General features: G+C 40.7%; 1 protein-coding gene and 1 pseudogene across 1 annotated transcript; both read left to right on the forward strand.

Annotated features, from left to right (window-relative positions):
- The first annotated feature begins 10689 nt into the window (after positions 1-10689).
- LOC133721298 (UDP-glycosyltransferase 73E1-like) lies at positions 10690-15711 on the forward strand (annotated as a pseudogene).
- LOC133721297 (UDP-glycosyltransferase 73C6-like) lies at positions 10793-12555 on the forward strand. Its single transcript, XM_062147872.1, has one exon. It carries the CDS (start codon positions 10899-10901, stop codon positions 12369-12371), a length of 1473 nt encoding a protein of 490 aa, XP_062003856.1. The 5' UTR covers positions 10793-10898; the 3' UTR covers positions 12372-12555.
- Positions 15712-16785: the final 1074 nt, after the last annotated feature.

Consider the following 16785-nt stretch of genomic DNA (forward strand, 5'->3'; position numbering starts at 1 on the left):
TAACACACTCAGAAGTCAGAAAAATGCAATCAGAGATTTGTCTTCCTTTCAAAAAACCAAATTGATTCGGCAATATAATCCTGGAAGCAATAGGAGCAAGACGGTCTGCCAGTATGCGAGTAATAATTTTAAAAGAAAAATTAGCCATAGCAATGGGCCGAAATTGAGTGATAACATCAGCTTCTTGAACCTTGGGAATAAGCGCCACAAAGCTGGAATTTAGATTAGGCAGTATATAACCTGACTGAAAGAAAGATCTAACAGCACGGACCACATCCAACCCAACTACATCCCAACAAGCCTGAAAAAAGTGACCAGAATAACCATCCGGACCTGGGGCACTATCAGCATTCATGGAAAATACAACATTTTTGACCTCTTCATCAGAAGGAATAGCAAGTAAAGAGCCATTTTCTGAATCAGAAACCATTGAAGGAATAATATTTTCAACCAAACCTGTATCAGCAATATTTCCATCATCTGAAAAGGCACTTGTAAAATGCTGAACAACATGATCACGCAAAATATTAACATCATCCACCAAGTCATTCCCAATGCGAAGAGAAGTGATAGAGGAGCGTGCTCGTCGAATTTTTGCCAAAGTATGAAAATAGCCAGTATTTCTGTCACCTTCCCTAACCCATCTCACCCTTGCCTTCTCCGCCCAGAATTTTTCCTGAACCAATAAAGCATTTGATAAAGCATCCTGGGCTAAAAGCTCCTCAACATGACGCACATCAGTAAACCCATCAAGAGATATGGCTAGTTGAATTTTTTCAAGGGCAGCGCGTGCACTATCCACAGCAGAATGAACATTACCGAAGACATTAAGATTCCACTCCTTCAGAATAGGTTTTAAAAGCTTAAGCTTCCTTTGTAGAATAAACATAGGACAACCACATACCTTAAAGGATTGCCATGCTACTTGAACAATTTTAAGAAAATCTGAGTGCCCCAACCAAAGCTTCTGAAAACGGAATGGAATTGGACCTTGTGCAATGTATTTGGTGAATGAAATCAAGAGAGGATTATGATCAGAAGAGTGTCGAACCAAAGTGGAACAACTAGTCATCGGCCAATAGTCTAACCATGGAATAGAACAAAAGCACCTGTCCAACAACATTTCAATATGTGATCCAACTCCTCGACCATTTGTCCATGTAAACGGTGACCCTTTAAGATCAATTTGTGTCAAATGACACACATCCACCATATGCTGAAAGTCATCACAAGAAACACGAGTAGGTAGTCTACCACCCGTCTTTTCATGGGCTCCTACAATCGCATTGAAATCACCAACTAACAGCAAAGGACCCGAGAAGCTTGTCTTTATTTGCTCAATTGCAGACCATAAAGGACGACGTGCCACACTAGTTGTTGCCGCATAGACAAATATCAGACCATGAGCAATACCACCAACAGAAAATTGCACAAACATATGTTGACTAGAAGAAGATATCATAGTAGGAGAGGATATGTTTGTTGAATGAAAAACCCAAATATTAGGAAATAACTGACCTCTATCATTGACACCGACCAATTGCATACCAATAGATCTCCAAAAAGAATCAGGAACACGTGTCAAAGATGTCATAGGTTCCGATAAACAAAGGAAATCAGGGGAGTGCTTTCTAATCAAACTACGAAGAGCAGTTCTTGTAGGAGCATTAGCTAATCCCCGAATATTCCAAAAAATAATCTTCATAAATTAAGCTTATGAGGAGGACCCCTATTTCTTGCGGGGTAACGATCCACAGTGCCCTCTGCTGGCTGCTTTTCCTCTCTTTGCTGTTTGCGGAGTCTCTTTTTCTGCCCTTTAGAAAGAACAAGGGTCATATTCTTAAGGCCTGTATCACCCCCCATCATAGAATTCACTGCTTGCATTTCAAATTGCCCCCTAGGAGGGGTTCCATCAATACCAGTTGTGCACTGGTCTTCCTCAGTTAAGTCATGGCCACTAGTTTTCCCTTTTGTCAACTCACCTGCTGCATTTTCCAGAGAAAAATGCTCCTCAAGAACTTGTTCAGTCGTTTCCGAGGAGCTCAAGTCATCCTTCCTTGACTTCATTATTGAGTGCTTTCAGTTTCTGCAATGTCCTCTGTGTGTGATAAAACAAATTTGGGCATATGCTGTAGGATTTCTAAAGAAAGTTCCCACACAATATGATAGTTTATTGGGGGCAATAAAGGTCTATTGGGAGGAAATAAATGTTTTGATCAAATTGATGTAATCTCCTCGTTTTTTCTTTAATCAAAATTTTATTTGTTTAATTTTAGGGAGATTAGTTCTCATTCCAGCGACCGAAAGGTTTATTGGGGGGCAATAAACCTCTCCAGCCCCCTATGAGATCTCCGAAGACCTTTTTGAGGACCTCCGGCAAGTTTCATAAATTTTTATTACCCCCCAATAAAGGTCTATTGGGGGGCAATAAAAGTTTATTTGGGAGGGGGGCGGTGACCCGACTCCGGCGAAGTCTCCTATGGGTTTTCTCTCTCTCTCTTGCTATGTAACAAATGAGTGAGGGCAAAATAATCTCAAAAAAGAAGAAAAAAAAACTTAATTGGATATTAGGAAAGTGTTTAAGTATATTGGTATTGAGAGAGAATTGTAGAGAGAAGTGTGTATTATTATTGAGAATAGGAGCCCTATATATAGGGATTACAAAGTACTACTTCTAATGTTACAAGGAATACCAATCCGTGTAGGATTGGGAAATCTAGAACCTTCTCTCCTATTGCTACTCCTAGTTTGATAAGGCACACTAAATCGATATTCCTTCAACACTCCCCCTTGTGCTGCTTCAAACTTGGTGGTGACGCTTCATCCGTTGCCTCGTTAAAAACCTTGCCAGGTAACAAAAACCCTGTGGGATAAAAATAACCCTGGTCGAAGGACAAAAAGAGCACAACACGTCCTTCACTCTTCGAGATCGAACATGTAGACATCATAACTCCCCCTGATGTCGATATCGCCCCCTGATTGCTACAATCGTGGGAGTTCGGATAACTTTCTCAATCCGATGCTCTTCACATGTTTCTCGAAGGTGGATTTAGGTAACGACTTAGTGAATAAGTCCGCTACATTATCCTCTGATCGGATTTGATTCACTTCAATCTTTAGAAGTGATTGTTGTTGCTGATTATAAAAGAACTTAGGCGATATATGCTTGGTGTTGTCGCCTTTGATGAAACCTAACTTCATTTGTTCAATACAAGCTGCATTATCCTCATAAATGCATGTAGGTTCATCTGTGGTAGACTTCAAACCACAACTTCCTTGAATATGTCGAATCATAGACCTTAGCCATATACATTCACGAACGGCTTCATGTAGAGCAATAATCTCTGCATGATTCGAGGAAGTAGCAACAAGGGTCTGTTTCGTAGACCTCCAAGATATCGCAGTGCTTCCCATGGTAAAGACATAACCAGTTTGGGAGCGACCTTTGTGAGGGTCAGAGAGGTACCCTGCATAAGCAAATCCCATCATTGTCGTTTTGATGGAGGGGAGTAGGGTGAGGCCGGCCACCCTTGGTGTTGGTGGTGGCGTTGGCGGCAATATGGCCGGCCACTTTGTCATGGTGGACGGTGGCTCCATGCCTAATGGGGTCCGATCCCATTCTTCCGTCATTCCACTTCTCTCTGTAGGGATAAAATAGGCCCATATCAATCGTACCTCTTAGGTATCGAAAGATGGTCTTTACACCAATCCAATGGCGGCGTGTTGGCGCAGAGCTATGTCGAGCTAACAAGTTCACTGCGAATGAGATATCCGGTCTTGTGCATTGAGCTAAGTACAATAATGCGCCTATTGCACTCAAATGGGGCACTTCGGCCTCTAATGGTTCTTCGTCCTCATCCCTTGGACGAAACGGATCTTTTCCGGGCTCAAGACTACGGCCGATCATGGGAGTACTCGCAGGCTTCGCTTTATCTTCATTAAAGTGCCTTAGGACCTTCTGAGTATATGCAGACTGATGGATCAAAATCCCATCACTACGGTGCTCGAGTTCTAAACCGAGACAAAACCGTGTTTTCCCAAGATCTTTCATCTCAAATTCTGATTTCAAGTATTTAGCAGTTTCCTTCAACTCGTCTAGAGTTCCAATTAGGTTAATGTCATCGACATAAACTGCTACAATTGCAAATCCGAAACTTATTCTTTTAATGAACACGCATGGGCATATTTCATTGTTAATATATCCCTTCCCAATCAAGTAGTCACTTAGATGGTTATACCACATCCGTCCGGATTGTTTTAATCCATATAGTGAGCGTTTTAACCTTATTGAAAACGCGCTCCGTGGTTTAGAGCCACTTGATTTGGGTAATTGAAGTCCATCTGGAACCTTCATATATATCTCTGAATCTAGATCCCCATAGAGATATGCTGTAACCACATCCATAAGCTGCATGTCAAGTTTTTCGGAAACTACCAAACTGACAAGGTAGCAGAACGTTATAACGTCCATTACGGGAGAATATGTCTCCTCGTAGTTAATTCCAGGGCGTTGTGAGAAACCTTGCGCCACAAGGCGGGCTTTATATCTTACCACCTCATTTTTCTCATTACGCTTTCTAACAAAGACCCATTTATGGCCAACAGGCTTTACACTTGGGGGTGTCTGCGTTACAGGCCCAAATACCTGTCTCTTTGTTAGTGAATCCAATTCAACCTGGATCACATCTTTCCATTTAGGCCAATCTGCTCTTCGTTGACATTCTTCAACAGAGCGAGGTTCGATATCATCATATTCTATAATTCCTTTTGCAATATGATATGCAAATGCATCATCAATCGCCATAGAATTTCTATCCATCATCTCATGTACACTAGTGTAATTTATGGAGATCTCTCTATTCTCTGGAGTTGGTTCTGACATTGGAGTGTCCCCCAATGATGTCTCTTGGACATAACCATAATCCTGAATATTCTCATGAGATGGATTATTCACATCGATGATTAATGGATTATTTTGTGCCAAACTCGCTTTCTTTCTTGGGCGAGAATCCATCGAACCTATGGGCCTCCCGCGCTTCCTGGCAGGAGCCGTGGGCCTAGCCATAACGTCACCATTATTGAGAGATGGGACGTTGGCGCCATGCTCATGCATTCTTGAGTTGGCGTCATGTCCTCTACTTTTAGGGACTTCAATCCTTGCAGGCACGTTTGCAGTAGGTATATGTGATCTCGTCACTTTAGCGATATCAGAAAACGCATCAGGCATCGATTCTGCTACGTTCTGAAGATTAAGAATTCTCCGCACTTCAATTTCGGACTGTGCGGTTCGGGGATCAAGATGAGACAGAGTGGGGACAGACCACGACAATTCCTGTCGTTCCTGTTGAACATGGATGTTCGTATCTCCCCCTAACGACGGGAAGACTGTCTCATCGAAGTGACAATCCGCGAATCTAGCGGTAAAGAGATCGCCTGTCAAGGGTTCTATGTAGCGGATAATCGTTGGAGAATCATATCCAACATAAATGCCTAATCGTCGTTGAGGACCCATTTTGGTGCGCTGTGGAGGCGCAATAGGCACATAAACTGCACACCCAAATATGCGTAAGTGTGAGACATCAGGCTCATACCCAGTAACCATCTGGGACGCAGAGAAGGGTTGAGTGGCAGTGGGCCTCAGACGAATAAGCACAGTTGCATGCAATATTGCATAGCCCCAAGCAGAAATAGGGAGATTGGTGCGCATCACCAATGCTCGAGCAACCATTTGTAGTCGTTTAATGGCGGCTTCTGCGAGACCATTTTGGGTGTGAACATGAGGAACTGGATGTTCAACATCAATCCCAATGGACATGCAATATTCATCAAAAGTTTTTGATGTAAACTCCCCAGCACTGTCTAATCTTATAGACTTAATAGGATGATCAGGGTGGTGAGCCCGTAACTTAATTATTTGTGCTAGGAGTTTAGAAAATGCAGCGTTCATTGTGGACAATAGCATGACATGTGACCAGCGTGTCGATGCATCAACCAATACCATAAAATATCGAAATGGTCTGCATGATGGTTGAATAGGTCCACAAATATCACCTTGGATTCTTTGCAAGAATGGTATATTTTCTTTTAGTGTTCTTTGCATAGGATGGTCTCGATCCTAATTTTTCTAAAGAGCAGGCTTTGCAGAATGAAATATGGGCTTTAGAAACAACCAATGAGGATTTTGGTTGAGCCACGAAGTCACAAAAGACTTGAGAAGTAAAATTTGGATGGGAAAGAGCATAGGTGGCGTCAATGCCACACTGAGGCCGCAGGGGGATGGCGGCGCCGGCCAAGGATGGCCGGTATTGGGGGTGAACGGCGCCGTGAGGCGCAGGTGCTCTTTCGGTGTCAAAAATCCGATTTTTACTGCTTTTCGTTCTGAAAAAGGGATGTCCGTGTGAAGTCTTTAATATACGGATCATCATGTCATGACCTGGGTGTCCCAAACGGTCGTGCCAAAGCCTATATGTGTCGGAATCCCATAAATCATCTCTCATGACATGGTTGGATTCAATGACTCGAATAGTGGTTGCATACAACCCACTAGAGCGACACATAAGTTTCTCTAAGACTCGTTTATGTCCGTAGTCATTAGAGGTGATGCAAAGGAACTCTTGTCCATTCTCACAATGTGTTTCCACATGAAAACCATTGGCTCTTATATCTTTGAAGTAATAAAGTTCGAAAAAATATGTCCATGACATGAAAAATAAATCGATACTTTATTAATAATAGCCAATGATGACATCAAAGTTTCTTGACCAAAATCTAATCCAATATAAAAATCAAACCGTAGACAAATCGTAGTCACTCAATCCGTTCGGTAATTTCAATTTAGTTGTGACCAGGTAAGGTAATGCGAGATTTTGGTGGAGCGTTGCTCACTTTTAAAACCGTTCTCTCAGATCAAACCTTGCCTAGACATCACAATTACTCTTGAGTACGCCTAGAGGGAAAGAGTTAATACAATAAGTCATTTTATTGATTTAAGGCATAATTGCCATTACATGATTCTTGGAAATAATAAAGACTATAAAAATCTGCGGCATTTTGTCTTCATCGCCAGAGTTAAAGTCTTTGTGAACTCGATGTCTTGATCACCCTGATGCAACTACCTTCGTAGGTACATTGCAAATTCAGGTCCATTGATCAGACGTTCCATATCAGAAATAGACACCATAAAGAGGATTCTCCCTTGATTGAGGCGCATTGGCACAATATGCATAGTCCCTAGGACTGGTGGCGTTGGAAAGTGGTGCCCATGGCCAACGTTGGCTCCATGGTTTCCAACCCTATGTCCCTCAAAATCACGCCTCCTACGGTCGTGGGATTGTCGCCTTGAGCGATTACCTTCTTGAGCATTTCGATCGTATGGATCATGACGTCGATGGCGACTTTCTCTAGCCATAGGACGATGCTCTTGATAGCTATCTTGAAGCCTATCAAATCTTCTTTGCACAAGTTCATTGCCACGTCTTTCAGTAGTGGCCATAGCTTCAATAAGCTGTTGAAAACTTGTGATCCGTCTTGCATTTACATGAGTCCGGAGTAAGTCAGAGGACCTCATAGCATAGACGGGGAAGGTATTGAGGGTTTTCTCAATCAACTGTTCTTCTGTGATTGTTTTTCCACAAAGACGCATCATTGCTCTGATGCTGAGAGCTTCCGAATAAAATTGCATGGCAGTGTCAAATTCAGAGAAGCGAAGATCTTTCCATTCTGCTTCTGTATTCGGAAGTATGGAGTCACGAACATTGCTCGTTCGCGAAGCGCATGCCAAAGCTTTATGGCGCTATCCTCATTTATGAACTCAAACTGTAGGTCACTATCCATGTGACGTTTCATGAAGGCAAGTGCCTTGGAATTATCTTTCTCAGTTTGAGGGTCTGGAGCTGTTTCTATAGGACAAAGCTCTTGGATTGTATGCAATAAATCATGGGCAATAAGGTGGATCTCGACATCAGTGACCCAAATTAAGTACCTTTTGCCTGCATAATCCAATGGAACAAAATCGAGTTTGTTCATGTTTGACATCCTGAAAGATGAAACAGGGACAAGTTAGTTTCGGAGTCAATGCTTCCACGAAAACTAATAAGATTTCCGAGCTATGCTACCAAGAAATCGGTTTCCAAGAATGATTGGATTAGACCGAAACAATGATGTTTGTATGGTCGTAAATCGATGCTTACGGACGCTCTTAGTCCGAAGTCTTACGAATGCTCTTAGTTCGTTAATTGCGTGAATCCCCACGATTCCGCTTTTCAATGATCGAACCCACGTTATAAGAAAGGTGGGATGTAGAAGAAGGGAGGTTTTCAAGTCCCCGAGAAAAGAAGAAGAAATATAAATTCCGAATTATAGGAACTTCAAAACTTACTCTTTTGGATACTTACATGTATTTGGATCACGCGCGTGTCGATGCAGGCGTGATGGAGCGAAGCAATCCGAGTAGAGGCGTGCAGTGAATGTTTATAAGGTCAAGCTTGTTGAAATTCGGAGCAAATTCTCTTCTGAACAGTTTTCACTTTGATTGTTGTACTGGTCTCAAAATAACTCCGATAAGGCTGAAATTCGGAGGTCAGATGGAAGAGACAGAGATGAACAACTTTGATGAAGAAAAGATTTTGATCCGAGGTTCCGAACTAGATGTTTCGGAGCCTGCAAATAGACGGACGTGCACAGGAAAGGGGAAAGGTGCAGTCGGTGTGCGTTGGTGCTGCAGGGGCAGTAGGGATGCGTGCGCAGGGGCGCGTAGGTGCTGCAGGGACAGCAGATGTGCGGCAGAGCTGTAGGAGCAGCAGTGCAGCGACGCGGGGCTGCAGACGCACGGGCGCGTAGGCGGGCAGCACGGAGCGCAGGGGCGCGTAGCGCTGGGCGCGCAAGGAGCAGGCTGCAGCGAAGGCTTGGCTAGCTCGGGCTAGGGGCTGCTGGGGTAGTAGGCACGCAGGTAGGCAGAATAGTTGGTTTCGGTTTTTGTGGCTAGAGTCGTGCTGATAACGTGTTTAAGTATATTGGTATTGAGAGAGAATTGTAGAGAGAAGTGTGTATTATTATTGAGAATAGGAGCCCTATATATAGGGATTACAAAGTACTAGTTCTAATGTTACAAGGAATACCAATCCGTGTAGGATTGGGAAATCTAGAACCTTCTCTCCTATTGCTACTCCTAGTTTGATAAGGCACACTAAATCGATATTCCTTCAACAGAAAGACCTTATTATAGTCTTTATGGGTAAGTGAAAAAAAAAGTGGATTGTGTAAGGGAAAAAAAGTCCCTAGAATTAAGGTAAATGGTCAAAAGTCAAAACCCCTTTTCTTATATTAGAACTGTTTCATTCAGGAATTATTTCAGCCTCTTTTGATACCGAGGCTCTTTTATGTCATTTTTCCTTGTGGCCAAAGCTTTCAACATGGCTTTGTCGAGAGTCCCGGTCCCCCGCTTGATAATGTCGACCCACCATAGGTGGTGGCCTGGCAGCGAACTAGGGTTCCAAATCAATTACATAATGACCTGAAAGTTTGAAACTAAAATATCGGAAGCAGGATCACATAACTAAGGGGCTAGGTATTTCAGTTTCTTCGATCTATATTCTATACATATTGCTTTTATAGATAATATGTTTTTTTTTTTCACTGCAGAGTAAACTAATTGCAGGAAAAACTTAAATATATTGTCACAGAGGTGCTGCCAATTGGTGGGAATGTATGCCTGCAACTATAACATGAGGTTTGGAAGAAAAGTCTGAGTAATAATAAGTCGTGTACAATGTTGTTGTTATTTATTTATTTTTGGCTTTATGGTAAAGATTTGAGCATTTATAATTTGAGTATCCAGTTGGGCATCATAAATAACTTGCCAGACTAGAATGTATATGCATGATCAATCAAGGAGGCTTAGTCGTTTAGGTTTGTTCAAAACCTATCAAATTCTATCCTTTTAATGTTTTTATAAGCATCATAGTGATAGGGAATACTGTGTGTGAAATCATGTTTAAATGTGTGGATTTGATTGATAGTCAAAGAAACAAAACATAATAGTAAACTTAATTAATTGTTAGAAGCTCAGATCGATATATCCAGGTGTAACTGATGGATAATGATATGAGAGGCGAGCTAGCTAGGAAACTTAACAGTGGGCTGTGCAGCATGTACTTATCTGCTATTATATTAGTTTATTAGTAGACAGTTGTTGTTTGGTGTTTGTACGGAACCAAGCACATAGCTCGCAAGCATCAGAAATGTTGTTGAAGACCATGAAATTGATGTGGTATATATATTGCAGGAAAGAAGATCAAGTAGTTGATATTTCACCAAGGCATTGCCAAAAAAAAAAAACAAGTTCGAGTATTTTAGAGGACTAGTCAAGAAACAAAGTATTAAGAGGGAGTGTTAAAGTTAATGCTTAGTTCTCTCTTTAACCTTATGCTAGTTAGTTTAACTCAGGTTAAATAAGTTGTTATAAGACTTTTCAAACTTTTAAGTGTTTCTTGATTTTCTGTCTTGTGGGGGTGGTGTCTGATAGGACAAACACTTCTAATCTGACCAACCAATATATGAGAGGTGTGATTCTGAGCTACATAAAAAAGCTGAAGATCCTTTTATCAAATCATTTTCTTGTATCTTTGTGAATATACAATCACCTCTGTATCAAATATATATTAGTGTATGTGTGTGATTGAGTGCAGGAGATGAAGATCATCAAATTGATCTAAGAAGCTCATCAAGACAACGTACCTGATCGAAGTTGTGAAGAACGTACAGTTGCATAACAAGGCAGCAAGCTTGGATCAAAGGAGGTGAGTTAAAGCTCAACCCCAACAGTTTTCTGTGGAGTGCTCTTGTTGTTTCCAATTCCCCATTCATAGGTGATAATTGTTCATCCGATCCATATCCTTTCCATGGCTTCTCAAGAGCATCATCAGCTTCACTTCGTATTGGTTCCTTTCATGGCTCAAGGCCACATGATCCCTATGTTTGACATTGGTAGACTATTGGCACAACAAGGCATGATGGTCACCATAGTCACCACACCGCTTAACGCAGCCCGTTATCAGCCAGCACTCACTCGGGCCATAGAATCCGGGCTCCAAATCCGGTTAATCCAACTGCAATTTCCAACTAGAAAAGTAGGGTTGCCTGATGGGTGTGAGAACATTGACATGCTACCTTCACAAGAACTGGGGTTGAGTTTCTTTAATGCAACCGAGGGGCTACAGCAACCGCTGGAGGAATTGTTTCAAGAGCTAACCCCCAGGCCAAATTGCATAATCTCAGACATGTGTTTGCCATGGACAATCAACGTAGCTCGAAAGTTTCACATTCCAAGAATATCTTTCATTGGAACCAGTTGCATTTGTCTTCTATGCATTCATAATATGCTCATATCCAGGGTTTTTGAGAAAATAACCTCTCCATTCGAGTACTTTGTTGTGCCTGACTTCCCTGATCGGGTTGAGATAACAAAAGCTCAGCTGCCACAAAATATGACACCAGTGTTGACAGATCTTTTTGAAAAAACTTCAGCAGCTGAGAGGGAGACATATGGGGTAATTATGAATACATTTGAAGAGTTGGAGCCGGCATATGCTAAAGGATACAAGAAGGCAAGAAAGGATAAAGTATGGTGTATTGGTCCGGTTTCACTGTGCAACAAAGACGATTTAGATATGGCACAAAGGGGTAACAAGACCACAATTGATGAAAACCAGTGCTTGAAGTGGCTTGATTCCTGGGGACCAAGTACTGTACTATATGCTTGCCTTGGAAGTTTATGCAATCTCACAGATGAGCAACTGATAGAACTTGGACTGGGATTAGAGGCATCGAACAGACCTTTTGTGTGGGTTGTAAGGGGTGGTGTTCAATCAGAGCCTATGGAAAAGTTGTTTAAAGAAAATGGATTTGAGGAAAGGACCAAAGAAAGGAGCCTTTTGATTCGGGGTTGGGCACCGCAAACACTGATACTATCACACCCTTCAGTTGGTGGGTTCCTAACACATTGTGGCTGGAATTCCATATTAGAAGGTGTATGTGCTGGGTTGCCTATGATCACATTGCCACTGTTTGGAGACCAATTTCTTAATGAGAAATTAATTGGACAGATTCTAAACATTTCTGTGAAGGTTGGAGGGGATGATCCAATAACATTGAGGGAGGAGGAGAAGAATAGGGTGTTGGTGAGAAAGGAAAATGTGAAGAATGCGATAGAGGAGTTGATGAATGGAGAAGATAGCAAAGGGAGAAAAGGAAGAGCCAGGGAGCTTGCCGAGATGGCAAAGAGAGCGGTAGAAAAAGGAGGTTCTTCACACCTTGACATTGCACTGCTAATCCAAGATATTCTGCAACAAGGAAATTGCATAGAGAGGAGCTAAGGAGAAAATGAGTGTCAAACAATGGTTTTCTTTGTTTATTTCTCACATGTGACAGTACATTTGGTATTTGATTATATTGTATTGTTTGTTTCACTAGAACAGGATTCAGTCTTGCTCTCATCCATGTTCTTCATCATTTGTTTACAGAACTTAAATGGCTTGTTGGCTTTAAACTATTTAATTATTCAGTGAGCTACTATATATACAAATTGCTCGACTTACTATCAACTCCTTGCCTTTTCAATTTCCTTAAAATTGTTATTTAGAGGAGCATGGATTTTCTTGGTTTTGCAGTTCCTTAATTATGAAATGGCAAGCGCTTAGTGTTTATTTACTCATGTGTTAAAACAAACTTAAAGAATTATCTTCGTACAGGTGTTTTTATGGTGCTGTAATTCCAGCAGAAAAGGCTGTCATATATAGGGTGACTGTCTTGGTTCTTCACCCTAAGCTTGCTGTTCAAATCTCCAAGTCACAATAAGTGGCATCAAATGAAGCATCTTTACCAATGCAATGCAGAGTTGAAGCCAGCAAGATGTAAATCTTAGGACAGAGGTAATGATTATGCCTATAACTGTAACTTTTCCCAATGCAAGGCTTATTTGAACTAGCCATTTGCTGAGGCTAAATTATTTTCTGTGTTAGTTGTTGCATAGTGTTGTAATAACTGATGAAGCCAAATTCAGGTATTTGTAGAAATTGTAACGAAATGCAGTGATTCTAGTGTTTATGGAATTTGGTTCCGATGAATATACCTCTATCACAATGCACTCCTTGATACATGCTTCGTACTAATAAAATTCTCATTCTCTAGGGTTTTATAACATCCCTAACTACTGACTACCATCCACTTGACTGCTGACTCGTCCCATTTCCTTGCCGATAAACTTACTATCGGTATAATGCTCACTTAGTTCAGCAAGGCCGTGTTCATGGCTAAGGATGCACAGGCAAAGGGCTGAAAGAGTCGTCTGGTGACATTAGGTATGCTGTTACATCCACCAGTAATGCACTGTTAGTCTTAGAGAGTGACCTTGTCAGTATTATATATATGACTACATGAGTTTCTTTATCCTATCCCAGAGTATATATAGTGTTGCATGCAGGATAAAGCCAAAAAAACCTCTCATATTGATGCAAGAGTTTTGGCAGCAATCAGGCTTATCTACTAGTCTCTACATATTATTTTCTGACAGCATGTTTTAGAATGCGGGACATGTACTAATGCATCCAAAAACAATCACTAAATAGTTCAAAAGGACACATGCCTATGTTTGCTCTCACATTACTAGATTTGAACTTTGCGTGTAAAAAAAAAAAAAACAACAGTATTCTTGTGGCTATTCCTAGCCAATGTTGTAATATTTTTATTAGTGTGGCTATTCCTGCATAATTATAGAGGCATGCTTGTAATTATATTAAATTAGTAAACCCTACCTCTATATAAGCAAGCAAAGTTTAATCATGAACTTTTCTCTCTGCCTCCAAACAGATCTCCCAGTTTTAAATTTCACAAAAGTCGAATCATTTCTTCAACCAGATTTCAGACACCTCTGGTTTAGTAATCTCAATCTCTCTATTACAAGTGCAATGGCTTCAGAATCCCATGATCAGCTTCACTTTGTTTTGATACCACTAATGTCTCCAGGCCACCTTATACCAATGGCAGACACGGCTAAGCTTTTGGCACAGCATGGTCTGGTGGTCACAATTATCACCACACCCCTCAATGCCATTGGAATCAAACCGATCATTGACCTTGGCATTGATTCCGGTCTCTCCCTTCATCTGGTCCAGTTCAGTTTGCCACTTGCTGAGTGTTGTTTGCCAGAGGGATGTGAAACAATGGAATCAGTCCCTGCAAGAAACTTGTTTCAGAATTTCTTTGATGCAGTTAGCAGGCTGCAGCAACCAGTAGAACAATTACTTGAGACACTAAAACCTATGCCGAGCTGCATAATCTCAGATAAACATCTTCCATGGACAGGTGAGATTGCTCAAAAGTTTGGGATACAAAGGTATTGGTTTGATGGGACTAGTTGTTTTACTCTTTTGTCTAACCATAATATAGAAACATCCAAGGTTCTAGGGAGTGTTTCAGGATCAGAACCATTTCTGGTGCCTGGTTTACCTGATGAGATTGAGCTTACTTTAGCCCAATTACCGGCGCACTTGAATCCTGCTAATGTTGAGTTGTTGACTTCATAGATTTCCACAGAAAAGTAGAGGAAGCTACAAAAGGATCATGTGGAGTTGTTGTGAATAGCTTTGAGCAGTTGGAAACAGAGTATGTCAAAGAGTATAGAAAGGTCAGTAACGTGTGGAGTATTGGTCCAGTGTCACTTTCCAACAACACAAACTTGGACAAAGCTCAAAGAGGCAACAAGGCCTGCATTGATCAAAACCAGTGCTTGAGATGGCTTGATTCATGGCCTGAGGACTCAGTTGTTTATGTATGTCTTGGAAGCCTTGGCCGTATTGCAACTCCTCATTTAGAAGCATCAAACCGGCCTTTCATTTGGGTGATCAGCGGGAACAAAACAGTAGAATGGGGAAAATGGTTGTTGGAAGATGGATTTGAGGACGGGATTAAAGGTAGAGGTGATCATGATTCATTTCAATTAGCAATTATAATTTCAATATGTGGTCAAGAAATTTGAACTATGTAGCATGCCTGTTTCTTGAAGTTTTAATTCCATGTTCTTTTTTTACCCTTGTATCGAGTTATTACTGTTGAGCACCGATGAGAAATCAAGTTTGGGGTGCTTTCACATATATTTCACTAGATAATAACAATGTCATCTCATCTTTGGTGGCCTAGGAGGCTTTCTCATCTAAATTAATGGACCCTGATCGATTATAGCAATTCCTGAACTATATAGTATTTCCTTAATAAGTTGGACTATGATAAATTCATCTCACTACCCCGCTATCCTCTGTATATGTTTTCTTTTTGTTCCGTTTGCAAGTATAAAAAGTACTTCTTCAGGAATTGATTATTTTGACTGCATGGTTGCAATTTCCTTGACAGCTTTTGTTCTTTTAGGCTTAGAGATCGAAGCTTACTATACTATTAAAACAAACTTATACAATTATCTTCATACAAGTTTCTAAATGATGCTATGAATCTACCAGAAAAGGCAGGTTATTGGGTGATTGACTTGGTTCTTCACCCTAAGCTGCTAATCTCCAATTTACAATTTAAATGAATCATCTTTACCAATGAAATGCAGAGTTGAAGTCATTAAGATGTAAATCTTAGTACAAAGGTACGTACGTAACACGCCTACAACTGTAATTTTTACCAATGCAAGGTGGACTTGACCCGGAGCTGATGGAGGCTAAATCCTTTTCTGTTTAGGCTAGTTTGTTGCCTAGTGTTGTAACAACTGATGAAACTAAATTCAGATATTTGTAGTAACTGTAACGAAATGCACTGAGTCTATTGTTTATGGAATTTGTTAAACATATATATCTTCCCATTAAACCATCTTCTTCCATAAAATTTTCATTAAATGAATATACCTCTATTATGCATTCCTTGATACATACCTGTACTAATAAAATTCTCATTCTGGTATACCAGCCACTTGGCTTCTGACTTGTCCCATTCCCTTACCGATAAACAAGTGCTTGGTGTAATGCTCTGATAAAATTCATTCTTCTGAAAACTCTCATGTAGATTGACATGTTTTATAGAATGGAATATGCTTGAAACTAGTTAGGAGCTATATATGGATGATTGTGAAATCACTTTACCGTGGTCCACTCTACACTTTGTTTCTTCTGTACACCAGTGGCATGTTTCTGGCACCACACAGTGATAAAGTTCTGTACACTGACTGGTCTGACACAGTAGAGATGGTTTAGTTAACATTTCCATATGATAATTCTATAATTTTAGTTGTCTAGGATAATTAGTGATGCATCATTTCTCAACCAAACCATCTCAATACTTGTAGAATCTCTTGAGAGCAATACAATACATCGCTCTTTTCTATCTTGCACCTTGTGTCCTTGTTATTCCATATCTTGTGTGTAAGTTTCCATGCTCACTTAGTTTGAGCTAGCCCACATAGGAAGAGGGCTGAAATAGTTGTTGTGAGCTCCGGAAAAATTTATCAAGATAAGTTGAGATCGTTTGGAATAAATTTGACGATCTCGGTAATTGTTAAAATCTTCGGGAATAATTATTGAGATTTTTCACAAGGTGGAGTCTTCAAAATTTGGACTCTATAATGAAGTATGCGATGTGACGAGTCCGTGAGAATTTTCAGGGAAATTTTCGGACACCCGGCCTGTTTATTATGAATTTCCGAAGTTTAGGAATTATGAAAATTCATTTTATATAAAAAAGGAAATGTTTTTGGCACGATCTGAGCCGTTGAAACATTCACCGCTTCATCTGAGCCAT

The sequence above is a fragment of the Rosa rugosa genome, chromosome 7, assembly GCF_958449725.1.
Source record: "Rosa rugosa chromosome 7, drRosRugo1.1, whole genome shotgun sequence".
In the NCBI taxonomy this organism is placed as follows: Eukaryota; Viridiplantae; Streptophyta; class Magnoliopsida; order Rosales; family Rosaceae; genus Rosa; species Rosa rugosa.